We start from the raw sequence: 18,967 nt of genomic DNA, 5'->3' as shown, positions 1-18,967 counted from the left end.
CAAATGAAAATAAGTTAGATTAATAAATATTCAAATTTAATATAATGGCCGATGTTTTGACATACATCTCCTAAAAGTTAAAGACAGATGAGGTTTTGTTGAAATTGGAAGCAGCTTAGCTAGTCTGAATCCCAGGTGGTTTCAAAATTTGGATGAACTTTTCGCTAAAATTTCATATATAACCCTAATTTGCTAGAATATTCTCTTGACCATTGACCCGGTAGAACTTTTTCCACTTCAACCAATTTAACAGCAGTAAATAAGAAAATCAAAAGTAATTTTACATGACTTGCCTTGGATTAATCTATCGAAACAAGTGTAACATGAACCAATTCATCCACCCCTTTTTCATGGTTTGGGCTACAATTAAACTCTAAAACATATCAGTTCAATGTCGTAACGTTTGATACTTGAATATTGACTTGAGGCATTTTCTTTTCACTTTCTTATCCTGAAAAATTAACAGCAATATCAGTCCTTAAACCCTAGCCTTATCCACATTATACCAACACCCATCCAATTTTCCACACACAGAAAATAAAAATGGCAAGAATATAATAATCAATCTACTTGAAAAATTGCAAGTATAAGTAGGAGATCATGGAATAGCATTTCTAGACCTTAATTTTCTTAATTTCCTGCATATATAATATGAATACAATTTTACATTATTATATATGCCTCCCACCATTCATCATCCTCCAAATACCTTCCCTACCAAAGGCTGCCCAGTATCCTATAACAGCACTAAACGGGTGACACCAACAATTAAAAAAATTCAGTTTACAAATTATCAAATGAATATTAGAGTACCTTTTTATATGAAGTAATGCTACGACCATAATTTACAATTTTACAACCATTTTCTGTTTTTTTTTTTTTTTCTTTTTTCTATAAGCTAGTTTCCCTCACTCAATCTTATATGCATGAAGAAACAGGCAGAAGTCGGAAGATGTTGAGTTACTAGTCTGAGTTGAATAATAAGGACTGCTATTATCACTGTCTATGCCGCCGTTGCCATCTCTGTCGTGATCGCTCTCTGATTCCGGCGGCCCTGGCTTGAAAATAAACAGCCCATGCCCAGTCCCGGGGCTGCTGAAAAGCCAATCGTGCACGTCCCAGAAAACTTGCACCGGTTGCATGTTCACCTGCACGGTCTGATTCCCTCTGAATTTCCACTGCAAATTCTTGACATGAATCAACACAATCCCGTCTATGCTGATCCATATTTCAGGGTCTTTCGAGCCCGATGTTGAGCTCTCCACGACAATGTCATGCTCTTGTCTATTCTCATCAAACTTCACTCTTGTGGCAAAACTTTTCTTGGCAAACACGTTTTCTTTTTTGTAGTATAAAAGTGCCTCCACAAGGGCTGGTCTGGATTTTGTTCTCTTGTATGCCTTTTTCTTCATGTCTCCCAATAGCAACACAATCTCCTCATCGCAAACAAGAGCAACATAAAAGTCAGAACAAGGTTCTGGGCCGCCGCCAAATTTTGCAGAACGAAGATCCCAATAAACCTCCACTTGATTCCCTTCGACCTCGAATGACTTATACCCTTTTTTGCTCCAAAAATGCCATGGCTTTAGGTCGATTTTGCACGTATAATGAAAACCGCCGTCTAAGCTATCAATCCGAATGCTGAGGGAATGGTTCATGAGGTTCTTACACCATATGATCGTCACCTTCCGCCAAAATGTCGCAATATTTGCAAGGTAGACGCAAGTCACCGTGCTTTGTGCGGTTTTCGTTGTCACAGGGTCTTCTGTGATCTTCTCTGCAAATGGTGGAGGCTCATGTAACGATTGACCTCGTATTGATCGACTCAAAGACTGCATCTTTGCAAATGTAGATGCTTTCTCAAAACAACAATGCTAGAGTCGCGAAATTTGTTCACCAAAACCGATGTATACTTCCGATAGGAGTTGATGATCGGAAAAAAATATAATAATATCGCAGATTGAATAAGCATGCGGATTGAGGATGAGAAAGAGATGTGTAATGTTTAAGGTTTGATCGGTAGCAATTTAATAATCAAATATTTATTGCCACCTCCATTTTCATGTGCTACACCAACAAATATGTAAAATTGTTGGGTTAGCAATCATTGAATAGGTTAGGTAAAAAGTTTCACATTGATTTTTTTTTTTTTTTTTTTTCCTTTTTCAATTGTGGATCTTGAAATCTAATGCTAATGAGAATGAAAAGGGATTGGATATTTGGAACTTACAACTTAACCTCTTGGGATCTTTGGGATTCTTGGTGCCCTTGGATATGGCCTATTGACATGGATGGAGATTGAGGAGAAACTGGTTTGACAGAGAGAAGAGAGAGAGAGAGAGAGGGGTTGGTGAAGAGAGAGAAAGAGAGAAATGGAAGAGGCAGTTTGTTTTGGGGAGAAAAAACTCTCCATTTTAAAGGCTATAATCTAAGAGGTTGCCGAAACAGAAGGGTTAGTTAACAAAACAAGATCTTTTACTATTTCTATTTACAGCTTCCTCCTTATCAATTTGCTTTCTGTTTTTTGGTTTAGCTTTGGAGGAAACTAAGAAAAGTAAATTAAATCCGTCTATGGTACTTAGTAAAAATTAAATAAGGTATCGGTACAATTTAAATTGAACGTTAAACTGCAATGCATTGGTAGAAAATAATATTGTCTATGTAATATGGTGCGGGTTCAATCCTTCCGACTGTCCTCTCCTTTCTTTTGTCAAATGATAGATTTTGTTAAATTAGATATTAGATTAGTCATATCGTCAAGCAAGGGTTCAACATCTTTCCACCACTGTGGTAAATGGCCACTTGCACTCTCCTCCCCCTTAACAACTAACTATTAATCCACTAATCCGCACCAAATGAAAAACCATTCACCTGTTATCCTTTAATATACTTGAATGTGAAAGCTTACCCATTCTAATCTGATCATAGAGAACCAGCAAAAAAACTAATCATAACTCTATTCGTTATAGGCCAAACTCGTTGGAGTCCAACCCAAGAAAATAATCTAAAAAGGAGAGAATGTCAATGTTGGTGCAGAAAAATTCGAGTCTTCCAATTCTCTACCAACAACTAATCTACCATCAGTTAATGAGAGAGCAAGGGGATTTACCTGCAAAAGACACTTGGACACTCACTAATCTTGTAATCTATCAATGAGAGAGTGGAGGGATGTGTCTTTTGCAGGTACATCCCTCCACTCTCTCATTGATGAATTACAAGATTAGTTGTCGAAACAGTTAGAAGGGTTAGAGGTCTAGGTAAAGGTGGAGGCTCAATTACACGAATTGGAAGACTCGAACTCCAATGGACTCCTTGAATGTGCCCCCTAGCCAAAATATAGAGGGAAGCTGAAGATTTTATCTCCAATCATACGGGCATCTCCAATGCGAAAAATGAAAAATTGAGGATGTAAACAGATTGATAAGTGCATTATTTGTTATTATTTCATATCATTTATCTTTATGTTTTGTTAACGAATTGGTCCTAAAAGAACCTTATTACTTTCTTTTCCTTAATTTCAGCCAATCTGCACACTTAGAATGCTTTTGGTGATAATTCGACTTTCCAGAGGAGTTTTGATGCAAAGCCAATTGGAGAAGGAATTTAAAAGGCTGAAGATCGTTATGTTCGAATTTCATAATTTTCCATTAAGCCATTCATTCCAGTTTCACAAATCCATCCCGCAAAAGTTGTTTTCCTGTTAGAAATGCGCAGCTGTAGGAGAAAGATGATTTGAAGGCATTCCTTCCTAGTGGTGTGCGATATATGCCTGGAAAGATAAGAGATAAAGCTACGTTTATCATATTTTTACAGAATTTTCTAGAAGATAAATCAACCTTAAACTTGGCGTGCAATTCAGATGACGTGTTTTCCAACCCAAGAAGGATTCTTTCCTAGTTTCTCTCATTGATTATTTAGGAATTTGTTTTCTTTTAGGATAGTTTCTACTAGACTTTTTAAGGTTTTACTAGAATAAATATAGTGCCCTAGGCTATCTCAAAAAGTGAACTTAGTACACAAAAATTCGTCCAAAGTGAAGGAGGGAAGCTTAGCGTGCATTTACCATTCTTTTGCAGGTTTTATCTTCTTCCATGACTTCTTTTGTGATTTTTATTATGACTAAGTGTAACTAAACTACTTTTCTAAGGTTTATGATGAAACCATGACATGATTATTTCCGAAGTATCTTGTTGATTATTATTCGATTACATGCCATGTTTAATTCTTAATCTTTGTGTTTAATTTATTCTAGTTTCGAATGTTCTTGTGACTGGCCATCATTGTGAACTTGTTCTAGATAATTAGATAAATCTAAGAGGATGACTAATTGATAATTAGATAAATCTAAGAGGATGACCAATCAATTAAACTTATTGGAACTAAGATTAGGAAGAGTAGATAAACTAGTGAGGATGACCAATATCAAACTAGTCCTACTTGGTTGACATGATTCTTCAATGCTTAATGGGTTTTTATGTGTTTAACTATATGCCTAACCAATATAGTTGTCACGAACAGACACACGAGTTGATGCCTGACCACGGATTAATTCATATATTAGAATGAACAACTTTAAATATTGGCAGGGTAATTGGATAGTAATGGGCTTGAAGAAAAGGGAATAGGATTGTTATTGATGGATTCATGACCTTAGGCTTTCATCTTATTGATTTGTTTAAACCTTCATTGGTTGTGTGTTTTTGTTAATTATATTCCTCATTTGATATTAAGTTGGAGTTTTAATTATTTTTAGCAATCAATTAATCAATCATTTGTTTCCTAATTAAGTTAAGTTTCGCGTAATCAGCTGGTTAAATTGGTATTAAAAGCAATCCATGTATGATCGACCTCGTATTTGCATATATTGCTACAATTGATTCATGCACTTGCAAGTTAAATTTAGTTTAAATTAATCTATTATTTAGGTTAGTTTAAATATACATCACGGGTCCTTTGCATCTCCGATTGCCTCATTTTTATAATAACTGAGGATGTATAATAGCTTAGCATACACCTCATGCTATGTCAGCTATAGTTAGTTACAAGTTAGTTGGTTAAGAAAGAGAGTGTTGAATCATCAATTGTGAGCAGCTGTATATATATATATATATATATATAGCTATCCATGTGTAAAAGAATCTTTTAGATTGATATAATTCAGAAAGACTATTCAGTTTCTTCCTCTCTCTATTTTTCTCTTCATTTCTCTCTTCGCTGCTTTTCTGTATTTTCTGACTTTCTTCTGCTAAATTCATCTGAAGACTCATGAATGTTAAGATGGTATCGAGCCAATGATTCTGCTGTGAGGACTAAGGGTTGCTACGTCTCGGTGGATTTGTTGATATTTTTCTTGATACTCCATCAATGGCGATTTTCTTTGTGTTGGGGGCTGACAGTGGCAGATTCAAGTGAAATTGTTCTCATTTTTCTTGACCTAATTTCTAGGTATCTCTGTGATTACTGGTAGTTGTTGGAAAGTTGTGAGAAAATATGTCTGCTTGGAGGCACGAAGCCATTTCTTGATTTTTTATTTGTAGTGGGCACAAAGCCATTGTTGATTACTTCGCTGTAGATTGTTGAGGGCACGAAGCCATTCCTTGATTCTTGTAGTTTGTTGTGGGCATGAAGCCGTTTCTTGATTAAGCTTGATTCTGTTTCGTAATTCTGTTTTCTTGGTTGATCTTTTACTGTGGTTGAAGGTATTGAATTGGGTATTTGTTTACTTGATTGCTATTTTACAAAGTGTACACATAATGTCATCATCATCTGTGAAAGTAGAGAGCCTTTTAGGCATGTTGGCAATCAAGTTGAATGATAAAAATTTTGCGAAGTGGGTGTTTCAATTTACTTCTATTCTTAAAGGTTATAAACTGTTTGGCCAATTTAATGGTTCTATTCCATGTCCACCAAAGTATGTAGTGAGTGTGGATCAAGGGGTTACTAATGCAGTTTCTGATGCATTCTTGGAATATGAGTCTGTGGATCTTGCTCTTCTAAGTTTGTTAATTGCTACTCTGCCGAATGAGTCAATTGAGTATGTGCTAGGGTCTAGAACTACAAATGAAGCTTGGATCAATTTGCAAGATCGATATGCATTTGTTTCTAAAGCTCGGGTTAATACCCTTAAGACAGAATTTCAGACCATGCAAAAAAGAGCAAGTTCAATTGATCATTATTTGTCTCGTCTTAGAAATATTAAAGATCAGTTAATAGCAGTTGGAGAAGTAGTGAGTGATAATGATTTCATCGTTGCAGCATTGTCTAGTTTACCAAGAGAATATTCTGTTATAAGAACTGTCATTTTTACAAGAGATACACCTATGACACTAATAGAGTTTAGGGAGCAGCTATTGTGTGTAGAAAGAGAAGCTGATTCCGTTATTCATAATTTGTCTCCAAATAATGCTGGATTGTATATGCAAAGGCATACTGGGTCAAGTTCTTATTCTCTAATGCATCAAGGGTCTTCTACTAACTCTGATAATGTCCCTTTCATCACTGGAGGTACTTTAACACCAATACCAAGTGCAAGTTCTATTTTTGGAGGACATTATAGTGCAGGAGCATCATCTTCCAATGCTGCACAGATGCCATATCCTGTTCCACAGTCTCAAGCACATTATAGATCAGGAATATCATCTTTAAATGCTACACAGATACCATATTCTTTTCTACAGTCTCAACCTCCAATACATATACCTTTTCCACAGTCTCAAACTTTAGTGATGTTTCCTTCTTCTTATCCTTTTCCACAGTCTCAAGATTCGGTGTATCATGAGGGTGCAAATGCTTATGGTTTTGTGGGGACAACAAATACTCCAAGACTGTTTAATAATAATGGTTCTCGACCTCAATATGGCTCTAAGACTAATGGGAATGGTACTTCCAGATCTCAAAATTATGGAAACAATAGAGGTGGTAATTCTGGGGGCAAATCAAATGGAGGAAGCTGGCAATCTTGGACTGGTTATACTGAGACAAAGTCTAATATAGTGTCTGAGTGTCAGATTTGTTTCAAAAGAGGGCATATATCACCTAATTGCTGGAGAAAATCTACCCAACCAAGCTCAGTAGGACAAGTCCTGGAATGTCAGATTTGTGGCAAGAAAGGGCATAGTGCATTAGATTGTTATCACAGAAATAATTTTGCTTACCAAGGGACACCACCTGCTCCTACTCTCACAAAAATGCAAGCCCAAGCTCCACCAACAGTCTTGCCTAGTGATTCTTGGATTATAGATACAAGAGCTTCACATCACATGACTGCAAATGTTGAGTCTTTGTAACAAGTTACTTCATATACAGGAAATGACAAGATTATAATTGGCAATGGTGAAGGTTTGCCGATCAGACATATTGGTTCTACACATTTAAATACACTGTCTTACTCTTTGATCTTGAGAAATGTGTTACATGTACCAACTATAGTTGTGAATTTACTCTCTGTCAAACAACTGTGCAAAGACAATTTATGTTGGTTTATATGTGATGATGTAAATTTCTATGTGCAGGACAAGGTAACCAAAGTTATCATCTATCAAGGAAGGAGTGAGGATGGTGAGTTGTTTCGGATTCCATTAAAGCTGTTTCCAAGGTGTTTGTCTCCATCAATTCAGAAGTCAGTAGCATTACTTAGACATAAAGTGAAGTCTACAGTTTGACATCAAAGGCTTGGCCATCCCAACAATGAAGTGCTTTCAGAGATGATGAAACACTCAGATATAGCTACTACAATGAATGTCAAGAAGCATGTATGTTCATTCTGTATTTCTGGTAAAATGTCGAGGCAGGTGTTTCCAAATAGGACAAATACATGTATTTTTCCATTTTAGAAGGTTCACTCATATCTCTGGGGTCCTTCACCAACTAGGTCTATAAAAGGATATAGATATTATGTTTGTTTTGTTGATGAGTTTACAAGGCATGTATGGATATTTTCTTTAGTCAATAAATCAGAAGCTTTTGGTGTATTTCAGAAAATTTTCAGCTTTGTCCATAATCAGTTTAATGTAACAATTAAATGTTTGCAAACTGATAGAGGTGGAGAATTCATGAGTAAACAGTTTGATGATTTTTTGAAACTTAAAGGTGTATTTCATAAGATTTCATGTCCATACACTCCTCAACAGAATGAGATAGCTGAGAGGAAGCACAGACATATCATAAAGACTACAATTACTTTAATGACCATTGCTAATTTGTCTCAGAACTAGTGGTTTCATGCATGTGCACATTCTGTATTTCTCATAAATTAGATGCCAAGTAAAACATTAGGGATGAAGTCACCTTATCAGTTGATGTTTGGTACAAAGCCTCATTTACAAGATCTCAAGATATTTGGAACAGCAGTGTATCCTTATATCAGGCCCTATAATGAGAACAAATTGCAAGCAAGGGTTGTTCAATGTGTGTTTGTTGGTTATGCAGAAGGTTAGAAGGGAGTACTATGTTTTCATATGCAGTCTCAGAAACTGATTATATCTAGGCATGTTATACATGATGAGAGTGTATTTCCTTACAAATTCACGGGTTATCATACCAAGTATCCATTTCACGGTAAATTTCAAAGAGATAGTTCTGTGAATAGTCTAATTATTGTTACACTTCCAGTGCAGCCTAGCTCTGGTCAATTAGATGGCAGAAATATGACACATGAATCAGTAAGTGTGAGTTCTACACATTCAACAAGTGCAGATGCTAATGAGACCAGTGCAAATACAATTGGGATACGCAACAACATTTCAACAACAACATCTTCACAGTCGCCTAAAACAATTCACTCATCTCCTCAACACAAAGCTTTGATGTTACCTGTCCACAATTATGCACAATTAAAGGTAATTATTCCTTTAATTTCATCTGAAGTACCTGAGCATAATCAATCTGATCCTGTTGTTTCAATGATGCAAACTCAGTTACAAGCAGGGACTATTTCAAGAAAAGACTATTCAACCTTTATAGCTAGCTTTCCTTAGTTGTCAACTTTACAAATTAATGAACAAGATCCCTATTATACTGAAGGGTTCTCATTTATGGCTCAAATTAGTGATCTTGCAGAACCAACAACATTTCGAAGTGTAGCAACAAATGTCAATTGGCAACGAGCAATGCAAGAAATGTTTGATGTATTGAAAGGCTAAGGCACATGGAAGCTAGTCCCTCCACCTACACACAGAGCTATCATTGGTAGTAAATGGGTTTACAAGCTGAAAAAGAATCTTGATGGTTCTATTTCAAGGTATAAGGCTAGATTAGTGGCTCAAGGGTATAATCAGGAACATGGTTTAGATTATTTTAAGACATTCAGTCATGTTGTGAGACATACAACAATCAGGTTAATCATTTCTCTTGCAACCCAATTTAAATGGGAATTAAGACAGTTGGATGTCAAGAATGCATTCTTGCATGGTGAACTAGAGGAAGAGGTTTATACGAAGCAACCACAAGGTTTTGTGGATTCTATACATCCTGATTATGTATGCAAGTTGGTTAAATCTTTGTATGGCTTGAAACAGACCCCAAGAGCCTGGAATGCCAAATTTACAAGATATCTGCCTACAATGGGGTTCCAAATGTCTCAATCTGATACAAGTTTGTTTGTGAAACATGATGGAACTGATATTGTTATCTTATTGCTATATGTGGATGACATTATTCTCACTGGGTCCAACAAGGATAAAGTTCAGGCTATAATTCAAGAAATTGGTGATGTGTTTGAATTGAAAAATATGGGAAGATTGGCCTATTTTTTGGGATTACAGGTTGAGTATAAAGAAAATGGAGATATCTTCATAACCAGTCTAAGTATGCAAGAGATTTGCTTCACAAAGCTGGAATGGATAGGTGCAAGCCTATTGCAACTCCATGTAAGCCTCATACTCAACTTTTAGCCACTAAAGGTAAGCTTTTGGCTGATCCAAGTGCATATAGGAGTCTAGTTGGTGCTCTGCAATACTTAACTTTCACTAGACCAGATCTGTCATATGATGTGAGTGTGGCTTGTCAATACATGAATAATCATACTGATATACATTTTGATCTAGTCAAAAGGATCTTCAGGTATATTCAAGGTACTGTGCAATGTGGTGTTACATATTCAGCATCACAAGATACCTCTTTAACTACTTTCTCCGATTCTGATTGGGCTGCCAATCCAAATACAAGGAGATCTGTTACTGGGTTTGTCGTTTTCATGGGTCCAAATCCTATATCGTGGCAGTCTAAGAAGCAAGCCTCGATATCACGAAGTTCTACGGAGGCCGAATATAAAGCATTAGCACATTGTGCAGCTGATATTGTGTGGATAAGATTGTTGTTAAAGGATTTGCATCAGTTCATTTCTGAGCCACCATTGCTGCACTGTGACAACCTATTTGCTCTAGCTCTTTGTTCAAACCCTGTGTTTCATACACGAATTAAACATTTGGAAACGGATTTTCATTTTGTTCATGAAAAAGTTCAACGGAAGGATTTACAAGTTCAGTATGTGCCAACTGAACACCAGACTGCATATATCTTGACGAAGGGGCTGCATTTGTTCGTTATTGTTGCAATCTCATACTAGGTTACCCTAGCTGAGATCGAGGGGGGATAATAACTGAGGATGTATAATAGCTTAGCATACACCTCATGCCATGTCAACTATAGTTAGTTACAAGTTAGTTGGTTAAGAAAGAGAGTGCTAAGTCATCAATTGTGAGCAACTATATATATATATATATATATAGCTATCCATGTGTAAAATAATCTTTTAGATTGATGTAATTTAGAAAGACTATTCAGTTTCTTCCTCTCTCTACTTCTCTCTTCATTTCTCTCTTCGCTGCCTTTCTGTATTTTCTGACTTTCTTCTGCTAAATTCATCTGAAGACTCATGAATGTTAAGATTTTAGAGTATTCTAATGTTGCTCCAATGGTAAGTTGCAAAATGAAATTTTGTTGCTGTTATATTATTGCTAACTGATGGCTGGCGGTAGGTCCCATTGAAGTTCTTTGAATATTTTAATACTAGCATTTGCCTACACACTTTGTGTGTATGAACACATTTTTTTAGAAAATGAGAAGGAGATAGAGAGTGAGACAAAGAGAGATAGATAAAGAAAGAGAGAGAAAGAGAGAATGTGGGGGGAGTGGGAGGTTTTTGTTTTTGGCTTTTTTTTTTTTTTTTTTTTTTTTTTTGGTAAATGTTAAACAGTAAAATTTGGACATGTGAAATTACACTATTGCCCATAATTTTTTTTGCATGATAGAAGACTAAGTTATCTTTTCACCATCTTTTGGTTGACAAAGAGAGTTTCATTAATTAGTAGAGATGATTAAAAAGAAATAGATCTTTAAAATGATAATGCTATAAAAACTAAATTTATAGACAAAATTTTGAAAATTAAAAACATGAAAGTTAATGATTTTATTACTTAAGCGTTGTTAAACGTGCTCATTCTTATTGGTAACACATCATTTAATTACAATTTTGACTCTAAATTTAATCTCCCTAACAGTACCTTATTTTAAAACATGAGTGGATGGTAGAAGTTGGTTCGAAAAAACTGAACCCAAGCTAAAAAAACCGAATTGAATGTATTATACTCCTAAAATCGAAAAGCCTCTTGGAGCTCCTGAATCTAGAGTAAGGAATGACAATGAGCTCCTAACGTTACTTATTAAAATTTAACAATAAATATTCCTATTGGCTCAGAATTATTACTACTCCCTAAGGGCTGGTTTGGTATTGCTGTGCTTTGAAAAAAAAAAACTGCTTCTGATGTGCTGTGAGAATAAGCAGTTGTAAAATAAAGCAGCAGAATGTTTGGTAAACTTTTTTTGTAAAAAAAAAAAGAAAGAAAAGAAAAGCAGTATTATAGTGATGTGCCATTAATTTAATTTTCTTAACAAATAAAGGTGCATTACTAAATATAATTTATTTTTAAAAGAAAAATGTTTATAAACTTTATCTTAAACATATAATCCAATGTTTAACAAGAAATCATAATCCAACATTTATAATATCTATTTACTATACAACTATTACTCTTTATCTTTTATTTTATTATGGAATCATAATTTTTTATTCTATATTCTTCTCCAAGGTTCAGTTCTCCTCTTTTGCAAAACCTGTATTTTCTTTCCTCTTCCGCCGCCCACTCCCTCTCTCTATCTTTCTCTGCCATATCCTAAGGAAGGCTGGGTCGCCGACAAATTCCACTCCTTTGTCAAAGACCACCACCACAGCAACACCAATTGCAATCCTTCGAACACTATCCCTGCTCTCTCGAAGGAGATTTGGGAGAAGTCGTGGGAGAGTTCCCTTCATGTTAGAGGTTTCTTCGACAACATTATTGCCCACAACTACCACCACTTGGTTGTCTTCCACTCGCCGCCCTTGTTTTGGAGCTTTCAACATGTCTTCAGCTCCTTCTGGGTCCAACGCAAATGGCCATTCATCTTCACTCGTGGAAGATGGATGAACTCCGATTTCAGGACTTACCGTTGGTGTTAGCGGTGAAGGCATTGAGGCTTTCCCTTTGAGATTTTGGGTGTCAAGTAGAAGGGTGCAAATCTAGCATTCTTTGTGTAACCAGATTTTGACAAAGCCCAGAAATGTGACGAATCTTCCGCCGCTCCTATCCCAAAAATCCGAAGAAGCTCAGAGTTAGAGAGGACGGAAAAGAGACTAGGGGTGGGCACGGTCCGATTCGATTCGGTTTCTCTCTCAAACTGGAACCAAACTGGCTATTCTTGACGGTTCCAGTGCAGTTCGGTTCCACCTAAAATAATCATTAAAACCGTGTGGTTCGGCGTGTTAACGGTTCCGGTTCGGTTTCATCAGTTTCCGGTTTCAAACCGATTTCTTACAAATCCTTCCCTTCAAGATCAAACCCATTTTTTCAACCCAAAATCAATAAGGAGAATGAGAGAGCATGGGTGTGGAGTCGGCAATGAAAGAAACAGGAAGAAGAGGATGAGAAGGCGAAGATGATAAGACGAAAAGGACTAGAAGATGAAGCTGGGTGTGGGGCAAGAAAAGAAAGGAACGGGAGAGGACGAGAAGACAAAGGCTGGGTGTGAATTCAAGAATTGATGAATGAGAGAGAGAAGGTTGAAGTGAGAGTCTAAGAGAGGAATGTGCAGTTCACCTTGAGTGTGGAGCAATTATGAGAAATGAAGATTGAGAGCTAGGGTATTTTATGTAATTGTATGGATTGGGCTTTTGAATCAATAAGATGAGTGTAATAGAAATGATTTGGGCTTAAGAAAAACAAGATAGACTTGGACTTGGCAAAGCAGTGGGTAAATAAGATTGGGCCTAATATGCAATAAAACCCATATAAATATATCCTCACGGTTCAGTTCGGTTTGAACTGATTTTCCAAAGCCTAAAATCGAGCCGAAACCGATTCAAAACAATTCGGTCTCGCTCTCAGTCAAAGGTTGATCGATTTTGGTCAACACGATTTTTTTTCACTCGATTCGATTCGGTTTCACGATTTTCCAATTTTTATGCTCACCATTGAAAAAGATGTGGCGGAGTCATCGATAAAATCGACGAGTATAATATATAATTTATTTAATTGCTAAAGACCATTTTGGGTAAAATTTCATTAAAAGCCTCAGCACCTCTTGCGAAATTAATTTGCACAAAAGCTGGACAAGCAAAAAAAACTAATTTTTCAAAACTGAGTTTTGCAGCTTTATATTTTTAGCTTTTTTTTTTTTTTTACCCAAAAACCAAGCTGAAGTTAAATGTTTACCAAACATAAAAAAACTCAACTTTTTTTTATATCCACTTTTTTCAAAAGCATCTCAGTACCAAAGTAGGGCTAAATTAGAATATGGTTGTAAGTTAAAATTTCCTAGCGAGCTCCTAAACTAACTTTCCGTTTTTAGCTTTTTAGCTAAAATTTAACTCGAAATAGAGTCATTAGACATGCCAAGCTTCCATTTCTATGGAAGGGTAGTTTGAAAAAGAACTCATTCATACTACACCCCCATTATCCCATATGACCCGTTGTCGTGTGTATTGTTCCGGCCTCTGTCCATAGTTTCACCATCTCTTGTGTCCTTGCTTCCAATGACGCTACTGGCACCCTTACCAGGGTTTAAGATTCCTCCTATATGGCTGTCTGAAGCAGCAGCCTGAACCGCTTCTATATACAGCACTTTCACCAAATTCTTGAACCGCCGTCTGAAAGTTGGTATCCTCGACATAGATGCTACAAGCCCCTGCAATCTGATACGAAAAGAGCTTGTCAAAGTTTTATTTGCTTTTGAGGTAGCGTACAACTAAAGAAAACAAGCACCAACTTGATCATGTGCACGAGAATGATCAACGTTAATGACATGATGATCTGAATATCTAACACAATCGAGGCTAGAGCAATTTACATAATGAAATGAATGTGCGCACCTCCTAAATATGGCTTGCAACTGCGCCCGTCTGACATGGTCTCCCGATGGAAACTCTGTATCGTCCCACTCCTCGGGTGTTTCATTTCTGGATTTCATAAACACGTTTCTGAGACTCATTTCCTCATTCGCTTCCAATTGGAGATTCTTTAGTTGCTCTTTCATGACCAACAAAGGTCCGATGAACCACTCAAACACTTTGTCCCTAGGTCCATTTGCCTTCGTCAACTCTACATCATCAGCTATGGGATTCAAATTAGAATTAACTATGATTAAGCTCATGGTAACACATATCAATTAAGCAAAGAGTAAAAAGATCTAAGTCAGATAACATACATATGACCAACCCAGACGAGTTCGACTTCGCTGATGCAAGAAGACATTCCATCACAGACCAAGCAGGTAGTTTGATCCCCAACTTCTTACAATTTCCTTTTAGAAGGCATTCTTCTATGTCCTTAACATCTATCAGACCGTCACGGAGGAGTATCCGGCCGTTAATCTCACAGGATTTAAACAGCCAGCCCCACACCTTTGACAATAACAAAAATATTTTGTCACATTAAAATGACAGATAAACTCGAGTCCATGTTGATTATATTTGTATTTTGGCAACTCCTTACGTGGATTGGTTTATAACGTTGAATTGCCTGCTTCCATGTTCTTGATCGTTGTGAGACAAGTTTTGATTTATATGAGCCTTCACCACCATTCTCCAAATCATTTTTCTCGTTGTTACCATACTTTTTCCCCTCCAGGCGAGAACTCATATTTCTACGGTATATTGGCCTAGCTGTCACAGGGATGTCTCATGATCAAATTAAAAGACTTTAAGCTGTAATGGCCTAATGGAAAGTAAAATTCCCTATTTTTGGACAAAACATTTCACTAGGGCAATCATTCATATAAAGTCTACAAGAAGGACGGGGATCCCTGACGTACCTTGGAAAGCAAGACCCTACCCTCAAATAGAGTAGTTCGTTCACGTATTCATCAAACAGTGAAACCACAGAAATTATGAAAGCAAGTCCAAGGTGGATCGAGTCTTCCTGAAAAATCACACATCATATTAAGGAAACCTTCTTTCCTACGAAAAATGAACCTATCCACATACTAAGAAGTTCCAATAGTATGCCCAAACACAACAAAATTATCATAAGAGGCAACTAATTGGCCTACCTGATAAGCAATAGCACCACTATATAGTCCCAAAAAGAAGCTAGAGATGAAAGAAGCTACCACGGCTCCCACAACTGCCAAAGGCCATAGGATAATGGCAAGACCAGCAAATGGTACACATACTGTTTCCAAGAATGGTCCTTCTCTGCCTATCAAGTCTTCAAATAATCTCTTCCATCCTCTGAACAACATGTACGGGCTTTTCCATATCGCAACCATTGTAATCAAAGGCACATCCACCGGCACTCCAATCAGACTCACCAGCAAAGAAGCTGGCAATTTCAATAACCTGCCAAGTGAAACCAAAATTTTTCAAAAAATCCATCTATGTAATTTCTTTTACCAAGTAATGGACGAGTTTCAGAAGTAAAGTTTCTCACTCGATATCCAATGGCTTTTCATCCGCAGGTATCTGCTCAATTAGCTCATCCATGAAGGAGAAGTAAGAGTGGAAGCAGAAATCTGTGAGATCCTGCACAACCACGAAGCTTCCTTTGATTGTCGACCAAGAACCATCCTAGCACACAAAACATGAGCTGCTAACATGAATTGCTAAGACCTTACTATAATCGATAATGAAAGCTCCATACAAACAATTTGTTAGGGACATGAATTTGATACAAATCATGAAAATCCCCCATAGCGCTGGATGTTATTATTGTTCAAATGGCCCCTCGGAATACATTATAAAAAAAATAAATAAAATAAAAAATAAAAATCCAAGGAGAAAGGAAACATACAACAAAGCAATGATAGAACTTGTCGGTTATATTCTCGCCAACAGCCTCAAATGTTGCAAGAAGGGGAGCAAAAAACCCATATCCGATTCCACCTAAAACACTTCCAACAACTCCGAGGACCGGCCAAAGGACAAGAGGCAATGGCAGCAATAACAGCACAAGGATCTTCAACACAAGCCCAAGCCTCTTGCTCCTGAAATAATTAGGGAAATAGTAGGGCTATGAAAAGTTGGAAATGTCAAAGCACATAGTATAAAGAACGATAAAAACATTTATAATGTCGGTTCATAATCATAAAGATTAGTACAAGGTAAGCATACTTTGCTACACAGTAGTAAGTCCAGATGAAATGAGCTATCCAAAGGCCAGCAATTACAGATAAATTTCCAATCACGATAATTCCCGCCGCCACTGGCCCAATGATTGTAGCTGCCAAGCAAAACCTACACTATTACTAATTTACTAAAACACATATGTATATATCACCTATAAATTGGCATACCCATGATAAGGGTTTTTCTTGTCAAGTTGAACTACACTTGCAAAAAGAAGAGTTCAATTTATCAACAATATCGACAATATATTGACATGCTCCAACGGTTAAAATATCATCGATATCAATATCACCATATAAGGTCATAAAATCAACGATAGCAATGCTGGATTAGAAAGGAAATTGTTGTTTTAATTAAAAACTAGGTCAAAGTATCAGCAATAGCAATAATATTAATATTGACTAAGTATCGGTATGGGAGGAAACAGATCCTATATTTATATATATGCACATAAACATGGACATAAACGCAGTAGATATACAATTTGTGTTCAGTATGCATAGACATATATTGACCACATATCGTTCATATCAGATGTACACACATTGATTAGCAATAACTCTGTGTGGTTAATTACCTTTGACAAGGCCAAGGATGAGAAGCAAGAAAAAGAAGGGCAGAAAGGAGATGAAACTCCATAGCTTCCCAACAAAATCCACAGGAACCTCCATTGCACCGTTCAAGTAATACTTTTTGGTAAAAAATCTGAATTTAATAAAATGAGAGAGAGAGTGAGTGAAAGAAAAAGTGTATGATTTGACGGAGTGCAGGTGAGGAGACGTTACGTGGCGGGACAAGGGGGATGTGAGACGGGCACGTGGCAAACGACGGGTTCGTAAGGGAGAGCGTTGAGACAACGACACGCACGACAACAAGCGACACCGCTTTCTTGGGGGATCGTCACGCGTTCGGCGGGAGCAAAAAGGAAGAGCCCCAAAAGGCCCAGATGACCTGCAAGCCCAAAGACAACCATCTCTACTGAAAAAGAGAAGCAAACGAGATAATTTTGCACTGACTCCCACTCATGGATCATATGAGCTCCCAACTTACTTTTGGCATACCGTTTTACTTGAAAGGCAAAAGCTTACCGTTTCATGCAGTATCAAACCGTATCTAGAGAGATTAGTTTGTCACAAACGTATGGTGGGATGCTTTCTATAGTAAAAAAGAGGGTTTGAAAAATAAATTGACATTGAACTCGTTATTTATGAGACTCAAACTTACAATTTATCATTTATATATGGAGAGAAATATACTAAATCGTTGCATATAGTTTAATATCCTAGTGCATAAGGTCTTTAGTTTCCACCTATGCGTTCTAGGTTCAAAACTACATCTCACTTAAGTTATCGTAATAGTTTTCAATGCTTTCATTTCCTTGATATTAATTATTTAAAAACAATATCACTAGCTCATAATATTAAGTAACAACGTGTGTGTGTGCGTGTGTGTGTATTTAATATTAAATATAATCCAATAAATTGAACAGAATGGCCAAATATCATTATATCAAATCCAACCATTCAACATGTTTCAGCACTGTCTACAAGTACTTGAGAAACGACACACATGACATCACTTTCGTGGTCGTATGGCGCTTCCTTCAGGAACAGACTGAAAAGACCAACATGCCAAAAGGCTCAACAGATCCATAAGCCCAAAATCCCAGACTCTCTTCTATCGAATAAATAAAGAGCAGCACTATACTTATCATTGTGGATGCAAATTTCCGTCTTCTTTTCCTTTGACGAAAATGCACCTGCAAAATAATAACACGTAAGATCAAAGCCAAGAGCCTCACGCGCCCACGATAAATAGGGGTGCTTTGGTCAAAGAATCTCTGATGCCAAGGTTAAAATTTGAGACAAAAAGTGTTTAGGGAATTTTAGGGAGAGAAATGAACTGTCATTTTGGTGTGATGGGGCTATATATAGGGGTGTGGCCGGCCCTATCTAGAGAAATAGGGACCGGCCACTTATGGTGATATTTTGAATATAATTGCAAGATATTATGAAATAATATATTGCAATTAATTTGGTAATTAATCCCAATTTGAAAAGAATAATTGGGAGTTATCTTGTGGGTGAGGATTTGATGATGAGTGGTGAGAGGGTTTGAATAAATACTATTTTGATCACCAATGACCTTGATTGAGCTTTAATTATCTATTGCATGTGCGTAAGAATCCTAATGCGCCTCAAGGGTAATTTTGTCTTTTTCACCCAAAAGTCCACGTGTCTCCTCCATAATTTTCTTGATTATTTTTGGCTTCACAAATGCCCCCACACCTGTTGGGCTACTCGTAGGAAA

General features: G+C 36.8%; 2 protein-coding genes across 3 annotated transcripts; both read right to left on the bottom strand.

Moving 5' to 3' along the window:
• Positions 1-594: 594 nt before the first annotated feature.
• On the bottom strand, positions 595-2,359 carry LOC137749248 (uncharacterized). The gene has a single exon (XM_068489351.2). The coding sequence runs from the start codon at positions 1,836-1,838 to the stop codon at positions 909-911; it is 930 nt and encodes a 309-aa protein (XP_068345452.2). The 5' UTR covers positions 1,839-2,359; the 3' UTR covers positions 595-908.
• Positions 2,360-13,859: 11,500 nt separating this feature from the next.
• On the bottom strand, positions 13,860-17,366 carry LOC137709133 (putative membrane protein At3g27390). Of its 2 annotated transcripts, XM_068448258.2 has the most exons (10): positions 17,235-17,366; positions 16,643-16,751; positions 16,323-16,515; positions 15,963-16,099; positions 15,583-15,871; positions 15,346-15,452; positions 15,027-15,192; positions 14,740-14,935; positions 14,405-14,645; positions 13,860-14,227 (listed from the first exon to the last, which is right to left on the bottom strand). In XM_068448258.2, the coding sequence occupies exons 1-10, from the start codon at positions 17,326-17,328 to the stop codon at positions 13,978-13,980; spliced, it is 1,782 nt and encodes a 593-aa protein (XP_068304359.2). In that variant the 5' UTR covers positions 17,329-17,366; the 3' UTR covers positions 13,860-13,977. The 2 variants fall into 2 exon arrangements, with proteins under 2 accessions (XP_068304359.2, XP_088544899.1); XM_088688773.1 differs by lacking the exon at positions 16,643-16,751 and having other exon boundaries at positions 17,235-17,365.
• Between the last annotated feature and the right edge of the window lie 1,601 nt (positions 17,367-18,967).

Source organism: Pyrus communis, chromosome 17 (assembly GCF_041283825.1).
Source record: "Pyrus communis isolate YQ-2024b chromosome 17, ASM4128382v1, whole genome shotgun sequence".
Taxonomy (NCBI): domain Eukaryota; kingdom Viridiplantae; phylum Streptophyta; class Magnoliopsida; order Rosales; family Rosaceae; genus Pyrus; species Pyrus communis.
This window is presented reverse-complemented; position numbering and strand designations above follow the sequence as displayed.

Excerpts from the sequence above, each read along its gene's own strand:
- LOC137709133 (XM_068448258.2), bottom strand. The coding sequence starts at position 17,328 with ATGGAGGTTCCTGTGGATTTTGTTGGGAAGCTATGGAGTTTCATCTCC. Across the intron at positions 16,100-16,322 it reads AGTTCTATCATTGCTTTGTT|GATGGTTCTTGGTCGACAAT; the intron begins GTATGTTTCCTT and ends TTTGTGTGCTAG. Across the intron at positions 15,872-15,962 it reads GAAAAGCCATTGGATATCGA|GTTATTGAAATTGCCAGCTT; the intron begins GTGAGAAACTTT and ends TTCACTTGGCAG.
- LOC137749248 (XM_068489351.2), bottom strand. The coding sequence starts at position 1,838 with ATGCAGTCTTTGAGTCGATCAATACGAGGTCAATCGTTACATGAGCCT.